The following is a 19,363-nucleotide window of genomic DNA, read 5'->3' as shown; positions in this document are numbered from 1 at the left end:
TTGGGACACTTGGCAATGTCGGAGACGCTTCTAGTTGTCGCCCCTGGGTGAGTGGACACGGTCAGGGATGGTGCTCATTGACCTACGAGGCACAGGACGACCCCCCACCCCAACAAACAGCGGTCCAAGGCCAAAGGTCACTAGTGCTGAGGTGCAGAGGCTTGTTACAGAGAAGTGAAAGCTGAGGCTACGGAGGATATGTGTTTACACAAGAGGCCTTCTGTTATGTATTTAGCTGAGGGGGTGAATTTGCTGTAATTCGGTCGCACAGAGTCGGACACAACTGAAGCGACTTAGCAGCAGCAGCAGCATTCTGTATAGAGGGCTGGGGAGGAGCTTCCCTGGTGGCTTAGATGGTAAAGAATCCACTTGCAATGGGGGAGACCTGGGTTTGATCCCTGGGTTGGGAAGATCCCCTGGAGAAGGGAATGGCCACCCACTCCAGTATTCTTGGCTGGAGAATCCCATGGACAGAGGAGCCTGGCGGGCTACAGTCCGTGGGGTCACACACAGTGGGACAGGACTGAGCTGCTTTCACTTAACATTCACATTTGGAGGCTGGAAGTCACAGATGGCAGTGACATTTCTTGCTTGTTGTTACGACCGGAGATATTATCATTTCAGACTACTCCAGGGGATCTTTGGTTGGGAAGATCCCCTGGAGAAGGGAATGGCCACCCACTCCAGTATTCTGGCCTGGAGAATCACACAGAGCAGCCTGGTGGGCCACACTCCCCGGGGGTCGCCAAGAATGGGATGCGACTGAGTGACTAAGAGTTTCACGTGTTTCGTTCTGTAAAGGACCCTCTCTAGCCTCTTGTATTCAGTCACCTGCCCACAAAGGTGCACCTGCTTACATCTGTCCTGTTGGTGCACGTGGTCTCAGTGAGCATCGCTGATCGATAGTAGGCAGGAGCACGAATGTCGTGTAGCAGACAGGGGCTCAGAGGCCGCAAATGTGGCTGCTGGTGGAAGGAAGCCCAGTCAACTTGGGGCCTGTGGCCACACTTAGAGTGGCAACAGACAGCTCCCCATAGACCTCAGGCTCCCCGAGAAAATGATCTGTGCCCTCCTCCCCCGCAGGTGGGGCTTTGGGTACCATTGGCAGGGGGTTCTAGTTCTCGGTGGCTTCCCTGGTAGCTCAGACTGTAAAGCATCTGCCTGCAATGTGTGAAACCCAGGTTCGATCCCTGGGTTGGGAAGATCCCTTGGAGAAGGAAATGGTATCCCACTCCAGTATTCTGGCCTGGAAAATCCCATGGACATAGGAGCCTGGGGGGCTACAGTCTGTGGGGTTGCTAAGAGTCAGACATGACTAAGCAACTTTGTAGTTCTGGCCTCAGCACCTGCCCTTTCCACACTTTTGTTTGCTTGGTTGATTGATTTTTTTTGGCATACCCCCTAGCATGTGGGGTCTTTACTTCCCGACTAAGGGATCAAACTCTTGTCCCCTGCGTTGGAAGGCAGAGTCTTAGCCACTGGACCACCAGCGAAGCCCACTCTGTCCCTGCTTCTGCTGTCTCCTCTCTTCTGGCTCGTGTCCTTTCATCAGCCCCATGGTTCGCAGGTCCCAGCCCAGGTTTCAGGTGCGTCTATGGGCACATGATCGGAGCTAATGTGGATGTTCTGCTGTTTTGTTCTCTAGGAGGGAGGAGACCAGCGTGCTGGCAGCCGCACCCTTGGCCACCAACTCCACCTACTACAGCACCTCGGCTCCCAAGGCGGAGCTGCTGATAAAGACGAAGGACCTGCAGGAGCAGCAGGAGCCAGAGGAGGACTCAGGCAGTGACTTGGACCATGACCTGTCAGTCAAAAAGGTAGGGAGGCCGAAATCCGGATGAGAATGTGCTGGTGGGAGGCAGATGGTGGCCCTCGGGTCCACCCCCAGCCTGGCCCTGCACCATGCACCATTTGTGTTGGGCGCGATGCTAACATTTGGGCCTGCGTGTGAAGCCTTTTGTGGAAGAGTCTACTGTCCTAAGGAGGTCTTTCCACAGGACCTCTGTGCTGTCGCTCTGTCATAAGATCCAGTGTCAAGAGAACTTGGTGGCCACCAGGCTCTTTCATTTTAAGCTCAACTGGTAATAATGTCTCTTCTATCCCAGTTGAAACCCAAGGGGCTTAACTATATCACCTTCAGCAGGGTCCATACCGTCTCTGAGTATCAGTTTCAAATTCCTGTGATCAGGTAATAAATTCAACAGCAGGTCATAAAGGGCTGTGTTAACCAAAAAGCAGCCCTTGTTCAACTCCAGAAACTAACCAGGCCCTTGGGGATACAGCAGCAACACACAAATAGTCATTCCTTCCCTGAAGGCACTGTGTTTTTGCAGCACAAAAACAAACACACCATACACGGCCCACGGGCCACACCCGGCCCCCAACCTGCTGTTGTCAATAAAGTTTTATTTAAAGACAGCCAATTCATTCATTTACATACGGCCTCAACATACTGTATTACATATGGCCTTTACGTTTATGGTTCTATTGTATTATATATGGTATTACATTTATGATACTATAAGTGATGTTGAGTAGTGGCTGTGTGGCCTCTGAAGTCTAAAATATTCACTGTCTGGCTCTTTACAGAAAATGTTTGCACACATATAATGTAATCGGTCAGAAAAGGAAAACAGTGAAGGCATACAGAGATAATAGGAGTGTGATTGTAGAGAAGGCTCTGATGAGGTCATGATGCAGAAAAACCTGGAGGGACATGAGGGAGTGTCCGGTTCTGTCAGGGACTGGGTTGGGGCCGGGGGGCTGGGCCAGCACGTACAAAGGCCCTGGGGTAAGAGGTATGTGACATGTTGGGAAGGCAGCAGAGACCACTGGCTGGAACACTGGAAAGGAGGAGGGGTGGTTGTAGATGTAGGTCAGGGAGCCAGAGGGTGGACCAGGAGGAAGGGGGATGGGAGGTGAGGTCAGGGAGCAGTGGCTGAAGCTGTGTGCACAAGGAGGGAAGATGGAACAGGAGGTCAGGGCCTTGTGGCGGGAGCTCCATGGAGATTGGAGGGGCGAATTGGAGATAACAGTCTGGGACCTGTGGCTGCAGCTGTGTGGACAGGGGGGAAGATGATGATTGGAGAGGATGTCAGGAACTAGTGACTGGAGACGTGTGGATAAAGAAGAACAAGACTGGAGAGACGGTCAGGCTGCTTGAGCTGTAGCTTTGTAGATGAGGAGGGACGATTGGCCATAATATCGTAAGACAAGTGGCTGGACCCGTGTGAACAAGGATGCAGAGGTTTGGAGAGGAAGTCAGAGACCAGTTGGCTGGAGCCATGTGGACACGGAGCCGGAGGATTGGCTGGAGGAAGAGGATTGTAGACAATTGCAAGGGACAGGGTGCCAGAGCCCTGTAATCAAGAATGAGGATTGCAGTTCAGGTCGGTGACCACTAGATGGAGCTGTGTAGACAAAGGTGAATGAGACATAAAGTGAGTTGCTGGAGCTGTGTGGACAAGGATGATTGGAGATGTGGCCAGACCAGTGGCTGGGGCCTTGTGGACAAGGAGGAGAAGGACCCCAGAGGAGGTCAGGGACTTGTGTCTGGAGATGTTTCAACAAGCAGGTGGAAGGATTTGTGATCAATAGTCAAGGGGGACCAGTGGCTGCTGCTGTGTGAAGGGTGAGGCGGGTTGGAGATAAAAGTCGGGACAAAGTGGCTGGACCTGGGTGCACAAGGAGCAGAAAGGCTGGAGATGAAGTCAGCAAAAACGAGGCCAGACTTGGATTAATAAGGATTAGGAGGTTTGGAGATTTTTAAGTCAGGGACCAGGGGCTGGGGCTTTGTGACAAAGAAGAGACAGAATGGAAAGGCAATCTGGGACCAGTGGCTTGAGCTACTGGACTAGAAAGAAGCTTTGGCCTGAGGTCAGGGACCAGCAACTGGACCTTTGTGGACAAGGGGGAGGAATTTTGGAGAGGAGGTCAGGAACCAGTGAGTGGAACTGTGTGTATAAGGAAGAGCAGGATGGGAGAGAGGGATCAGGGTCCCATAGCTGTCACTATATAGATGAGGAGGGAAGATAAAGTCATAGATAGGTGGCTGGACCTGTGTGAACAAGGATGAGGGGGGTTTTTAGAGGAAATCAGGGACCTGTGGCTGGGACTGTGGGAGCCAGGATGAGGAGGATCACAGTTCAGGTCAGTGACCACGTGATGGAGCCGTGTCAGCAGAATGGAAGGGGTTTGAGAGACAAGGTTAGGGACCTTGTCAGTTGCTGTAGCTTGTATAGACAGGGAGGAGGACTCTTGTAGAGAAAGTCAGGGGACAGGTGGCTGGAGTTGCATTGACCTGGAGCGGGAGGATAGGAAGAAAGGCAGGGACCAATGGCTGGAAGCCCTCTGCACAAGGCTGACAAGGAGTGGAGGGGAAGTCGGGGCGCCGTGGTTGGAGCTTTGGGGACAGAGGAGGAAGTCTGGAGATGCACTCAGGTGGCCGTGCCTGATGCTGTTTGGTCAAGGAGGAGGAAGATAGGAGATGCAGTCGGGCAATGGGTGGAGCTATGTGGACAAGGAGGAGGGAACACATAGACAATGTCAGGGACCAGTTGCTGGAGCTGTTTGGACATGGAGCAGGAGGATTGGAAAGGAAGCGGAGGCGCGGAAAGGAAACCAGTGGCTAGGTAGGCTCTCTGTCCAGGGAGACGGAGGACTGCGGATTAAGAAGGGCAGCAGTGGCTGGAGCTGTGTCTACAAAAAGGACAATTGGAGATAATGTCAGTGACAGGGGGCCACGCCTGTGTGAGCACGGATGCGGAGGTTCATCAATTAATAACTCACAGACCACTGGCTGGGACTTCACGGGTGTGAATGAGGAGGAGTGCAGTTCAGCTCAGTTCAGTTCAGTCGCTCAGTCGTGTCTGACTCTTTGCGACTCCATGAACCGAAGCATGCCAGGCCTCCCTGTCCATCGCCAGCTCCTGGAGTTTACCCAAACTCATCTCTGTTGAGTCGGTGATGCCATCCAGCCATCTCATCCTCTGTCAACCCCTTCTCCTCCCACCTTCAATCTCTCCCTACATCAGGGTCTTTTCCAGTGAGTCAGTTCTTTGCATCAGTTGGCCAAAGTATTGGAGTTTCAGCTTCAGCATCAGTCATTCCAATGAACACTCAGGACTGATTTCCTTTAGGATGGACTGGTTGGATCTCCTTGCAATTCCAGGGACCCTCAAGACTCTTCTCCACCACAGTTCAAAAGCGTCCATTCTGTGGCAGTGCGAGTCAGTGACCACCAGATGAAGCTGTGCTGCTGCTGCTGCTGCTGCTAAGTCGCTTCAGTCGTGTCCGACTCTGTGCGAGCCCATAGTCGGCAGCCCACCAGGCTCCCCCGTCCCTGGGATTCTCCAGGCAAGAACACTGGAGTGGGTTGCCATTTCCTTCTCCAGTGCGTGAAAGTGAAAATGAAAGTGAAGTCGCACAGTCGTGTCTGACGCTTCGCAACCCCAACCCCATGGACTGCAGCCTACCAGGCTCCTCTGTCCATGGTATTTTCCAGGCAAGAGTACTGGAATGGGGTGCCATTGCCATCTCCGAGATGAAGCTGTGTAGACAGAGAGAAAGGGGAGTGAGAGGCAAGGTGAGGGACCAGTGGCTGGAGCTGCGTGGACAAGGAGGAGAGGGGTTGGAGAGGAGATCATTGACTTGTGGCCGAAGTGTGGACAGGAAGCTGGAGAGGAGGTCAGGCAGCAGTGGCTTGGCCGGTGTTGAGAAGGCATAGGAAAGACTGAAGGACTTGTCCGGGGAGATATGTGGAGAAGAGGACGGAGACTGGAGGGAGTCAGGGACTCGTGGCTATATCTTTGTGGACACGGACAAAGAGGATTGCAGATGAGGTCAGGGACTGGTCACTGGAGCGGCGTGGACTTGGGGCAGGATTGTAGAGGACGTCAAGGACAGGTGGCTGGAGATGTCTGTACAGGTAGGAGGACCTCCGGTGACAAAGTCAGGGACTGGTGGCTGGAGCTGTGTGAACGAGGATGAGCAGGACTGCGGTTTAGGTCCGCAACCACTACAAGGACCTGTGTGGAAAAGACAATGTATTGTGGGAGACGAGGTCAGAGGCAATGCGTGGAGTTACGTGCACAGGGCGGTGGGTCTGTGAGGTCGCCAGGGACCTATGGGTGTGGCTTTTGTGAATACCAGAAGGTCAGGAACCATTGGCTGGAGCTGTGTGGACAGGGTTTGATAAGATGGGAAGGAGGGCCAGGACCAGTGGCTTTGAGTTATTGGAGATGGACTAAGAATAGATTATGGGCTTCCCGTGTAGCTCAGTTGGTAAAGAATCTGCCTACAATGCAGGATATCTGGGTTCGATTCCTGGGTTGGGAAGATCCCCCTGGAGAAAGAAATGGCAACCCACTCCAGTATTCTTGCCCGGAGAATCCTCATGGACTGTGTAGCCTGCCAGGCTCGTCTGTCCATGGGATTGCAAGAGTCAGACACGACTTAGCGACTAAACCAACACCAGCAAGAATAGATTGGAGAGGTCAGAGGTATGTAGACTAGGGTGATGGAAAATTTGAGACAAGGTCAGCAACTTGTGTCTGGCTCTCTTTGCAGAGGAGGAAGAGGATGGTAGGTGAGGGCAGGGACCAGTAAGTTGGAGCTGTGTGGATTCGGCACAGGAGGCGCGCAGAGGAGGCCATGAAACATGGTTGGGGCTCAGTGTTCGGGGAGGAAATGATTCGTAGTCAAGGCAAGGACTGGTGGCTGGACCGCTGTGTGCAAGGATGAGGACAGCTGCACTTCGTGCCTTTGACCACTAGATGGCGATGTGGGGGGAAAGGGATGCCCATGAGAGATAAGGTGAGGGACCCTTGATGGGAGCTTTGTGTTCAAGGAGGAGGTTGATTTGACAGGTGGCCAGGGACCTATAGAGGCAGCTGTGAAAACACAAGGAGTAGTCACGGAGCACAGTTAGGGGACCAGTGGCTGGAGCTGTGTGGACCAGCAGGAGGAAGATTGGAGAATAGGTCAGGCACTAGCCACGGAAGCTGTGTGAAGAGGGGGAAGAAAAAGCGGGGGAAAGTTAGTCACACAGTCATGTCTGACTCTTTGTGACCCCAAGGACTGTAGCCAGCCTGGCTCCTCTGTCCGTGGGATTCTCCAGGGCAAGAACACTGGAGTGGGTTGCCAGGCCCTTCCCCAGTAGATCTTCCTGACCCAGAGTTTGAACCTGCATCTCCAGCATTGCAGGCAGATTTTTTACCCACTGAGCCAGCAGGGAAGCCCAGCACAAGAGAGAAGGACTGGGTATAAAGTCTGGGAAATAAGGCCAGAGCTGTGTGAACAAAAATGTGGCATTTTGGAGATGAGGTTAGGTACCAGTGGCTGGGATTGTGAGGACAAGGATGAAGAGGAGTGCAGTTCAGGTCAGTTGAATCAGTTCACTTACACAGCCACATAGACAAAAAGGAATGGCAATGCTGGACAGTGCTGTGTAGACGAAAGGAATGGCACTGTATAGACAAGGGAGTCATGTATGGATGTCAGAGCTGGACTGTGAAGAAAGCTGGGCACCAAAGAATGGATGCTTTTGAACTGTGGTGTTGGAGAAGACTCTTGAGGGTCCCTTGGACTGCAGGGGGATCCAACAGTCCATCCTAAAGGAGATCAGTCCTGGGAACTGACTCATTACAAAACACCCTGATGTTGGGAAAGATTGAGGGCGGGAGGAGAAGGGGACGACAGAGGATGAGATGGTTGGATGGCATCACCGACTCAATGGACATGAGTTTGCGAAAGCTCTGGGAGTTGGTGATGGACAGGGAGGCCTGGCATGCTGCAGCGCATGGGGTCCTGAAGAGGCGGACATGACTGAGCAACTGAGCTGAAGGGTGAGGATGTTTGCAGTTTAGGTCAGTGACTTCAAGATGGAACTGTGTGGAAAAGAGGAAGACTGATGAGAGAGGAGATCAGGGACCCATTCCTGGCCTTGTGTGTGGAAAAGGAGGAGAGGGTATTTGTGAGTGGCCAGGGACATATGGGTGCAGCTATGTGAACACAAGCAGGAATGGATGGGGGTTCAGGGACCAGTTCCTCGAGCTGTGCTGACTTGGAAGGAGAGGACTGGAGATGAGTTCAGTGACCTGTTGCTGGAGCTGTGTGGACAAGGAGGAGGACATCTGGAGAAGAGATCGGGGACCAGCGGCTGGAGCTTTGGGAACATGAGGTGGGAGGATCAGAAAGCAAAGTCAAAGACCAAGTGGCTAGGGCTCTCTCTACCAGGAGGAAGACGATTGTATGGGAGGACAGGGACCCATGGCTAGAACTCTCTGTACAAGGAGGAGTGCAGATAAAGTCAGGTTCCGGTGGCTGGGGCAGTGTGTTCAAGTGGAAGGAAGGCTGCAGATGAAGTCAGGGAAAGGCGGCCGGATCTGCGTGAAGGAGGATGGGGAGGTTTGTAGATGAAGTCGGTCGGGGGCTGTGTGGACAAGGATCAGGAGGATAGCAGATAAGGTCAAGGATTCATGGTTGGAGCTGTGCAGACCAGGGGCCGAGGACTTGAAGAGAAATTGCCGACCCTTGGTGAAAACTCTGTCCGAGGAAGAGGAGGCTCGCAGATAAAGTCAGCCACTGGTGGCTGCAACAGGGTGTTACAAGTAGGAGGAGGTTTTGAGATAAAGTCGGGGACAGGCAGCCCGACCTATGTGAGCAGTATGGGAAGGCTTGTTGTACATTAAGGCAGGCCCCAGTGCCTGGGACTGTGTGGACAAGGATGAGGAGGATAGTAGTTGAGGTCAGAGACCGCTAGTTTAGCTGTGTAGACAGACACCTAGTGGGGTGGGGTTGGGGGGTGGGGGGCGGGGTTCCCAGGCAGCTCATTGGTAAAGAATCCGCCTACCAATACAGGAGGCACAGGTTCAATTCCCGGGGCTAGAAGATCCCCTTAAGTAGGAAGTGGTGACCACCTCCAGTATTCTGGCTGGGGAAACCTCGTGGACAGAGGAGCCTGGCGGGCTACAGCCCATTATTCAATGGCAATGCATTGGACGTGACTGAGCACGCACACAGGCTTACAGGCAGTGAGGGATGAGGCTGGAGCTGCGTGAACACAGAAAAGGATTATCGGGGTGGACTATTCTGGGATCAGTGGTTGGACCTGTGTGGACACGAATGGGACAGGGTTGCAGAGGGCAGGGACTTGTGGCTGAACGTCAGAGGAATGACTGGAGATGAGATCGAGGGGCATGGGTTGTGTCTGGAGGTGTGTTGACAGGGAGGAAGAGGACTGCACATCAAGGCGGTGGACCAGTGCTGGAAGCTGTGTGAACAGGGAGGAGGCGGCTTGCATGTAAGGTCATTGACTACCAGATGCAGCTGCGTAAACAAAGGGAAGGGGGCTGGGAGATGTGCTCAGGGACTTGAGGTCAGGGAGCGGTGCAGACAGGACGAGGAGAGACGCTGGGAGAGGAGGAGGTCAGGGACCAGTGGCTGGGATGTGTGGACAAGGAGGGTTGGAGGCCCATCAGGGACCCGTGATGGGCATTTGTGGGGGGAAAAAAGGAGTAGGATGGCAGTGTTGAACTCCCGGTGTCATCCCGAAGATTCCTTCTGGCTTTTTCCATATCGTAATGTGTGTGTTTCCACACCACTTTCTCCATTAGTCCCACCATCCTTCCCCCTGCCCATCTGTTCTCTATATGTCTGCATCTCCACTGCTGCCCAGCAAATAGGTTCATCAGTATCATCTTTCTAGATTCTGTATATATGTTAATATATATTTGTTTTTTCTGATTTACGTCACTTAGTGTAGTAGGCTCCAGGTTCATCCACCTCATTAGCACTGACTCAGAGGTGTTCCTTTTCACAGCTGAGTAATATTCCACTGTGTATATGTACCACGGCGTCTTTATCCATCCATCTAGGATCTATCCAACCGTCTAGGTTGCTTCCGTGTGCTGCTGCTGCTAAGTCGCTTCAGTAGTGTCCAACTCTGTGTGACCCCATAGACGGCAGCCCACCAGGCTCCCCCGTCCCTGGGATTCTCCAGGCAAGAACACTGGAGTGGGTTGCTGTTTCTTTTTCCAAAGCATGTGTGCATGCTAAGTCACTTTTGTCGTGTCCGACTCTGTGTGACCCCACAGACGGCAGCCTACCAGGCTCCTTTGTCCACAGGATTCTCCAGGCAAGACCACTGCAGTGGGTTGCCATTTCCTTCTCCACCCATGTGCTGCTGTTGTTGCTGCTGCTGCTGCTAAGTCGCTTCAGTCGTGTCTGACTCTGTGCGACCCCATAGACAGCAGCCCATTAGGTTCCTCTGTCCCTGGGATTCTCCAGGAAAGAATAACTGGAGTGGGTTGCCATTTCCTTCTCCAATGCATGAAAGTAAAAAGTGAAAGTGAAGTCGCTTAATAGTGTCTGACTGTTAGCGACCCCATGGACTGCAGCCTACCAGGCTCCTCCGTCCATGGATTTTCCAGGCAAGAGCACTGGAGTGGGGTGCCGTTGCCCTCTCTGACCCATGTGCTAGCTATTGTAAATAGTGCTACAGTGAACAGTGTGGTACATGTGTCTTTTTCAGTCATGCTTTCGTCCAGGGTATATGTCCAGTACTGGGATTTGCTTGATCATATGGTTGTTTTAGTCCTAGTTTTTTCTTTTTTTTTTTAATAAATCTCCATATTTTTGTCCATAATCGATGTACCAATTTACAGTCCCACTAACAGTGCAAGGGAGCTTCCCTCGTGGCTCAGCTGATAGAGAATCCGCCCACGAGGCAGGAGACCTGAATTTGATCCCTGCGTTGGGAAGATCCCCTGGAGCAGGGAAAGGCTACCCACTCCAGTGTTCTGGCCTGGAGAATCCCATCGACTGCATAGGCCGTGGGGTCCCAAAGAGTCAGACACAGCTGAGCGACTTTCAGTTTCAAACAGTGCAAGAGGGTTTTGCTTTTCTCCACAGCCTCTCCAGCATTTATTGCTTGCAGATTTTTTCGATGCTGCCTTGACATTTTTTCATGTGCAACAAGCTGCTGACGGGCCCACAGGCCAGGAGGTGCAGGCGGGTGCAGGGGGGTGCCCAGGTCAGCAGGGCCGTGACTGAGTCCCACACGCTGTACCCACAGCAGGAGCTCATTGAGAGCCTTGGCCGCAAGCTGCAGGTGCTGCGGGAGGTGCGGGAGAGCCTGCTGGAGGACATGCAGGCCAACAGCGCGCTGGGCGACGAGGTGCAGGCCCTGGTCAAGGCCGTGTGCAAGCCCAATGAGTTTGACAAGTTCCGCATGTTCATCGGGGACCTCGACAAGGTGGTGAACCTCCTGCTGTCGCTGGCCGGCCGCCTGGCCCGTGTGGAGAACGCCCTCAACAACCTGGACGACAGCACGCCTCCGGGCGATCTGGTACTCCCCCCGAGGAGGGATGGATGGATGGGGGGTAGGGCCCGCAGGGTGCGGAGTGAACGACTGGAAGCCTCACTGGGCGGGTTGTCCAGCTGGTCCCAGAAGGTCTTCTTTCTGGCTCTCTTCCTTCTTGTAGTGGGCGGTCGCCCCGAGACTCCCCACTTTGTTCAGTTACCTGGTTGGGTCCGACTCTTTTCGACTCCATGGACCACAGCACGCCTCCCTGTCCATCACCATCTCCTGGAGTTTTACTCAAACTCACATCCATCGAGTTGGTGATGCCATCCAACCATCTCATTCTCTGTTGTCCCCTTCTCCTCCCGCCTTCAATCTTGCCCAGCATCAGGGTCTTTTCCAGTGAGTCAGTTCTTTGCATCAGGTGACCAGAACATGCTAGCATTATTTTATATATTCAGACTCAACGTCCATTTGAATCGGTGATGCCATCAACAGGCTTATTAGTTAGCATCGGGGACACTGAAGGAGTTCTCCCGGGGAACCGTGCCTGTGGACTTCCTGAGCCTTCATGATATCCCTCGAAGTTCTCCACAATAGGTCCATGCTGGGAATGCTTGATGAGCTGCACCTTCCTAGAACCAGAGGCAGCCATAGTCTACAGCCTCCTCCAAGTTCAGTGTAGGGGCTCAGACTCCACTGTGAATCCCCACTGCGTTGGGGGAAACTGTCACGCTAACAAGGGCAAAGAGGCAGCATCAGGCTGTGGGAGGCTCCCCCTGTCTTTCCAGATAGAAAGCGGGACACATGGGCCAGACGTGGACCCAGAACACCCTCCCTTCAATTGGAAGCTTGTAGTCTGCAGGGATGCCAACTGATCTCTATAACCCTGTTCGGAGAATCAACTGAGGTCTCTTTTGTCTTTTGATTGGAATTAATCAGTTGCAATTAATCCTACTCTAATTCAAACTGCCAGGTCACGGTGTCCTTTAGCAGGGGGCAGATGGCCCTGAAAGATGGCACAGGCCAGGGATACTTCCCAGACTCCAGACCAGGGAAGCAGTTTCTGTTTTCACTGCCCTGACACCCCCACACCCCCACGCCCACCAAGCAGCAGCCCTGTGACTCTAGCCTCTCCTCGGGGCCCCTCCACCCCCGTGATGCTCCGACGGGACTGGGGGAGGCCGTCCGGGTCACCAGGTGGCAGAGGAATGGGAGACTTTGCTGGAGTCGGAAACTGGGACCGAGATTGGGGCGTTGCCTAGCGTGCGTCAGCCGCCACTTGGAGACTGTTTAATGCCGTTCCTCACTCCCTGCCTTGTTTTCACAGTAGGTTATGTACAAGAGGGCAGGGACCGTAGGTGTGCGCCCCCTATCTAGGAGTGGGGGCGTCTGTGTGCCCCAGAGTAAGGAGCCAGGGCAGCTATGCGGCCCACCCACCCCAGCCTCCGCCTCGTTTTCCAGCCCCTTGTCCTCCTCACCGTCCGCCTCTCCTGGGGCCAGAAGAGTTTCGCAATCCTGCCCTGGGCGATCTCTTTAAATGCACTGCTTTGACCCACTTTGCCCCCATCCTCCTTGTTGTCAGGGAAACGCCTTGGGCGCACAACAGGTCGTCCCCCCGCCTCCCGGACCCCGCAAATCCTTCGCTGCCTGCACGCATCTCCCAGTTTTGGACTCTTCCGGGCGTGGATGGCTCTAATGTTCGGCCAGGTGTATCTGCGTGCCTCGTGGCGAGGACGCGGGAGATGTATCTGGGTGCCTCCTGCAGGGGTATATCCAGGTGCCTCATGCAGGGGTGTATCTGGGCGCCTCGTGGCGGGGTGTATCCCGGCGCCTCGTCGGGGGGGTGTATTTGGGTGCCTCCTGCGGGAGTGTATCTGGGTACCTTGTGAGGGCGGGGGTGTATCCAGATGCCTCGGGCTGGGGTGTATCCGGGTGCCTTGCTGCGCAAGCGGTGGGGGGCGCTGGCCAGCCGCACCAATCCCCCCAACCCCACCCCCCCCCCCGCCGGGTCCCCAGCAGGCTTGTGTGTCTTCTGTCTGTCCAGCAATCCCTGCTCGAGAAGCAGCGCGTCCTGATCCAGCAGCACGAGGACGCCAGGGAGCTGAAGGAGAACCTGGACCGCCGGGAGGGCATCGTCTTCGACATCCTGGCCAGCTACCTGGGCCCCGAGAGCCTGGCGGACTACGAGCACTTCGTCAGGATGAAGTCAGCGCTCATCATCGAACAGCGCGAGCTGGAAGACAAAATACACCTGGGTGAGGAGCAGCTGAAGTGCCTCTTGGACAGCCTGCAGCCGGAGAGAGGCAAATGAGGGCGCATTCACCCCCGACCCCATCCGGCCCTCCCTGGAGGAGGAGGAGGATGCGGATGGGATTGGCGGAGTCATCAGCTCAGGTCCTGTGTTTGCAGCTGAAAACCGCAGCCTGTATTTACGCTCTGTCGATGAGGGTTGAGAGGTGGGGAGGGGGGTCCTCTAACGGCCAGGTGGCGGTCAGCAAACAATAACTTCCATGTCTGCGTTTGGGATGAGTTCTTTAATCCTTGGGTTCCCTTTTGGAATGCTGAGCAGAGCGGCTCTCGCCGCTCCTTCGCCGCGGTAGCCCAGAAGCATCCCCACTGGCGAGGGGGCTCAGGTCGCCGTGCGCGCCTGCGCACCAGGGTCACCCACGTGGCCTCTGCCCGCCGTGCGTGCGGGCACTGAACTGCATCCTCCACGCCGGAAGGAACGAGCGCGTCTCTAAGAAGGTACATGTGAGTTGAGGGGGGCGCGGTTCGCCTGGAGCACGAGCTGTCCTGTGGATCACGGTAGGTGCCAGAAGTGTTACATCGTTGGTTGTGTCTGTCCTATAAGGATGACCTCTGACCAGCATAAAAATAATGAGGATGAGCATTATTTATTAATGTGTTAGAAAGGAGAATAGTTGTCCATGCGGTTTAAAGACCAGCTGTGCAATGAGCTCTCAGCCCTCTAGCTTCACTCACGGTGAAATCGCCACTTGCACAGTGTGCATGTTTTAAGGAGGGTGCACGCAGAAGGGACATAACGCCTTTTGTTCTTCTGGGACCTCCCGCGTGCAAATGGTATTTATCCTACAAAGTGAGATTACGTTGCTGAAAGTGTGTCTGGAAGGTATGTGCTTCCGAGGTTCTGTTTTTGTTTTTGTTTTCTTAAGGTCCCTGAGATATTTTCCTCATTTACTTTCCCCTCCTCACCCCCCCCCCCACCCCAAGAACATTTGTTTGGTATGTATATACCAATTATCGTGCTTATAATTGGCAGCTCCTCTCTTGTTGCTTGTCTGGATTAGTTATGGCAGTGTCAGGGCCAGGTTTCCTCTAAGAACTCGTGGTTCTGGCTTTCCAGAGGTCCTAGTGGACCACACAACTCCCAGACCTGGTCTTTCTTCGCCACAGAGTTGACCACTGTCTCTTCCCCATTTTATCATTTGATATTGCAAGGTGATCAAGAGAGTCTGTTCACTAAAAAAAAAACACTGTCGAGCTGTTGTTTTCCAGTGCCCGAGTCATGACTAGGAGAATACAACTTGTAGATCCCGAGTGTTGCATTTGCATCCAGAACATATAAAGATCGTTCCAAGTTAACAGTATGAAAACAGACAGCTCAGTTAAACCATGAGCCAGAGACTTTTAAATAGACACTTCACCAGAGAGGCTATATGCATGTCAGTAGGCACGATAGGTGTTCACCCCCTCCTAGCTTGGTTCTCATGATCTGATTTTTAACCTGATTGTCTTTGTTCTGTCCCAGTTGGGTGAGATGCCTGCATAATGGCGGGAGAAGCCCCAAGGTAACTAACTTCATGTTGGGTTGATATTTGGAGGTCAGATCAAGTTACTCCTTGTTTCCTCTTACGCCTGTGAAAGGAGTTTTCTGACAGGTAGGGAGATAGCCCTTTGTCACCAGTGGTCGGCACCTTACCAAAGATGGAAGGACACAGTGTCTTATTAAAGGAAACTACTCCACACCTACGGAGCCAGAAGGACAAGCTGTACTGGCCACGGTGATATCTCTGCAGCCCTGGGGGGAACTGACCTGGCAAGCTTCAGTGATGCTGGCAGTAAAAATTCCTTTGGCAGTCCACCCATGGCAAAGAGAAAAGCCTTTTTCTGCACTTTCTATTCTTCTAAAATTAATCTGTTCCTGACTTGAAAAACCCCTCTTCTGCCAGTGAAGCGTCATCCTCCACCCCACACGCTATGGTCACTTGCTGTGATAATGGGTCATGGCAGAAAAGATAAAGTGGCTGTCCATGGACTGCCCCCGCTCCCTGCCACCTTCCTCCCTTGGGGAGACAACCACAGAGATGTCAGTGTGTTTTGATTTTCACAAAGCTTTCATCTGTGATTCTTGCCCTTGTCATACAGTATTGTGATCATTTTGATGATACGTTTGTAAAATGTGAAAATAAGAGTTCTTGCGTGTATCCAGCTTTTCGGTGTCTTTTGAGAACGTGGTCTTCTACACAGCAATACACAGGGCACTGGTGTCCTTTCAACAAAGCCCATAGAATCACAACGGTCCTGTCTATTTCCCCACCTGCCTCATAAATGTCTGGTGGTGGGGACATGGAGATTGCAGTGAGTCAGTGTGCACAACTTTGTGTATAGCTGTATTACAGCATATGCAAACAATCTGGTGCTAATGTTTCTCCCATGGCATTCCTGGGTGGTGGCTGATGGCTCACCCCGGGTCATTGCTCAGCTGAGAAGTGCTCTCTGTATCTCAAGGTTGCAGTCAGGGACCTTGCCGGAGACTGATCATGCCGCCCACCATGGAAGATGTGTACTGTTTTCATGCTCAACACTTAACACTTACCTCTCAACAGATCATCCTGCTTGACCTTAATACAATAAATGGTGTCTTTCAGTGAATGGAGCGTGTCTTTGTCTTGCATCTTTTTTAAGAATTGGAACATCCTTCTTGTATGTCAGATCCTTCAGCCAGTGATAAATTGTGGGGTTGAATCTGTGTACACAGGTGTTCGACTGTTTCTGACTGTTGAGTTCAGGCCAGTCAGTCTGCAGCCGGGGAAAAGCATCAGGGGCACTGGTTGTATCAGTCAGCTGTTGCCACAGCCATGCTGTGTAACAACCACTATAAAATCGCAGCAGGGTGCAGGGAGAAGTAACTCCTTTAGAGGAGGAATTGGTAGATCATTCTGCTCCACGCACCTGTCATTTGCCTCCCGGGACCAGGCCTTTGACCTGGGCACGTCCATGGCACATGACCGGAGAACAAGCCCAGTCACATCGGTGCTTGCCCCGGGTGTGGTTATGGTACACCTGCTAACCTTCCATTGCTGCACCTGCTAACCTTTCATTGCTGCAGCAAATCGCACAGCCCAACCTGGAATCCAGAAGGTGTGGCGTGTGCTCCACCCGGTGACTGCAGAGAGCTGTGAAACACTGGGGCCATTGGTGGAGCCCTGTCATCTCCCACGCTGGGTGCTGATATGGAGTAGCACCCTGCGGTCCAGGACCTGAAGCCAAGTTCCCAGAGCCAAGCCACCTCTGTCACTTGAAGATCATATGCTTGTGAGCAGGCGCTAGCCTCTGCACCCCTCAGCTTTCTCCTTCCCAGCCCTTGGGAGAGCAAGCGAACTGATAATGTCAACATGCTTAGAACCCACACCGGATCAGAGGCATGCCACATAGAGGGAGGGGCGTTCGCACCTCTGGTGCCATCACTGCAGCCTGGGTCTGGAGGAAAAGCTTTCTTTGCACCCAGACACCCCTGTTGGAACCACCAGAGGACAGATGGCAGTTCCTCTGTCGTCAGCGGACAAATGCTTCTGTTTTCGAAGCAGGTTGGTGGGACCCGGAGGTTAATCAGTTGAGAGAGAAGCAGTCTTCCTTTTTTTTTTTTTTTGAATAATTTTGCTTGTTGAATTTTGGCTGCTCTGGCTCTTGCTCGCTGCTCGGGGTTTTGTCTGGATGTGGTGTGCAGGCTTCTTGCACGTGGGCCTCAGTAGTTGTGGCACGTGGGCTTAGTTGCTCTGCGGCAGGTGGCGTCTTCCCAGGTCAGGAATCAAACTCTTTCCTGTATCGGTGGATTCTTTACCACTGAGCCACCAGGGGAGCCTGAGAGAGTGTTCTTAGTAAGAACTACTCAAACATAGGAGGTGAATTTTTATTTGGGATAAGGGGAAAAAACGGAGAAGGCGATGGCACCCCACTCCAATACTCTTGCCTGGAAAATCCCATGGATGCAGGAGCCTGGTGGGCTGCAGTCCATGGGATCGCAAAGAGTTGGAGATGACTGAGCAACTTCACTTTCACTTTTCACTTTCATGCATTGGAGAAGGAAATGGCAACCCACTCCGGTGTTCTTGTCTGGAGAATCCCAGGGATGGGGGAGCCTGGTGGGCTACCATCTATGGGGTCGCAGAGTCGGACACAACTGAAGCGACTTAGCAGCAGTAGCAGCAAGGGGAAATAAACATTGTCACAAACTTAGGGACTTCAAGAAGTACACAAATGCTACATACATTATTATTAATTTTTTTTTTTTTTTGGCTTCTACAGGGCCACTCCTGGTTGTCTTGTGAGTTCTGAAAGGATGGAGGGATTTGTCCATGAGGGCGGCGGAGGTGCAGTTGTAGGCTCGAGTGGTGGGGGTGTGGCTGTGGGAGCCAGTGGTCCTCATGCTCCATGACTCCATGCTCCATGACTGAGATGCTCAGACTTCTGTTTCTTCAGGGTGAGCCACCTTGGGCATGCTGAATCAGTCTCGGGGCATGGGGGCATGGGAGATGCTGTCTGCATCCTCACACCTGTTGGCTTGACCACTGCAGGGCCACCACAGCCTGCAAGCCCAGGCATTCTGGAGGAGGGGGAGAGGGGAATGTTTTCTGCATTTCCCATCAAAAGAGGAGAACCTCCCACGTTGCGTGTATACACATATAGACTGTGTGCTGAGTCACACTGAGCCAGGTAAAACATCCCACGACACCCCAACCCGTGTCATTCCCCTCTTCCACCAGATCCCCAAAATGCCTATGATGGCTCTGGTGCCCTCCCCTTGTGTGAAACTTAGGAAATGAGGTGCAGAGGAAGGCAAAGAGGAAAGGCCCTTAAAACATTTTCATGAACTTAGGGACTTTAAGAAGTATACAAATGCTACATGCATTCTTTGGTGTTTTTTTTTTCCACTGGCAGTGAACCCTCCTTTCTCAGCAAAGCCTAGGGCAGAGGAACATCGCTGGAGGCCCCGTCTCTTACCCCCCATCTTGGAAGGGTCATGCAGGGGGAGGCCTGCCCCTTTCAGCTCAAGGTCAGCCTGTTTCTAGTTTATACTCACTTAGGAAAGTCAAGCATGAGGCCTACCTGATGGCATCATGTAAGCAGGCCTGGACTCTGTGGGTAGGGGCCCTCCACGCACAACAGTCCTAGGAGCAAGGCCGGACACTGTCCACAGGACGTGCCAACAGAGGACACTGTCTCCCTTCAGAGCTGTCCTCTCCAAAATGCATCAGACAAACCCAAAGTGTGGGAGAGGCTTTTTATTTAAAAAAAATATAGCTGACCGGTTCCCTTCAAAGGTACTGAGGCGATGAAAGCCCACCAGAGGGGCAGCTCAAAACTGGAGGGAATGAAGATGCCTGACCACAGTGACAACGCAGAATCTGCACCACCACCATCCCCCCTCCCTGAGCTAATTAGAGAAGAGAACCCAGCAGCCTGGTGGTGGGAGAAGTCTGAAAAAGGTGTATAGATCACCATGTGGTCAATGTGAAGTTCTTTTTAATTTTACTGAAATATACTTGATTTACAATGTTGTGTTAATTTCTTCTGTACCACAAAATAACTCACTTATATATAAACACATACTTTTTTTTTCTGTATTCTTTTCCATTATGGTTTATTACAGGATACTGAGTATAGCTAGCTCCCTATGCTACATAGCAGAGCCATCTTGTTTATCCATCCTATATATATATATTTGTCAGTTCAGTTTAGTTCAGTTGCTCAACTCATGTCTGACTCTTTGTGACCCCATGGAGTGCAGCACGCCAAGCCTCCCTGTCCATCATCAGC

General features: G+C 52.7%; 1 protein-coding gene across 1 annotated transcript in view; it reads left to right on the top strand.

Moving 5' to 3' along the window:
- Positions 1 to 16,198, top strand: part of LOC133243835 (protein Shroom2-like) — a 150,341-nt gene extending 134,143 nt beyond the window's left edge. Inside the window, 3 exon segments of the mRNA XM_061410559.1 lie at positions 1,646 to 1,817; positions 11,075 to 11,347; positions 13,350 to 16,198. Coding sequence (XP_061266543.1) covers positions 1,646 to 1,817; positions 11,075 to 11,347; positions 13,350 to 13,616 — 712 coding nt within the window. The 3' untranslated portion in view covers positions 13,617 to 16,198.
- The last annotated feature ends 3,165 nt before the right edge of the window (positions 16,199 to 19,363 follow it).

Source organism: Bos javanicus, chromosome Y (genome assembly GCF_032452875.1).
Source record: "Bos javanicus breed banteng chromosome Y, ARS-OSU_banteng_1.0, whole genome shotgun sequence".
NCBI lineage: Eukaryota > Metazoa > Chordata > Mammalia > Artiodactyla > Bovidae > Bos > Bos javanicus.
Note: the sequence above shows the minus strand (reverse complement) of the source record. Positions and strands in the feature narration are given on the sequence as shown.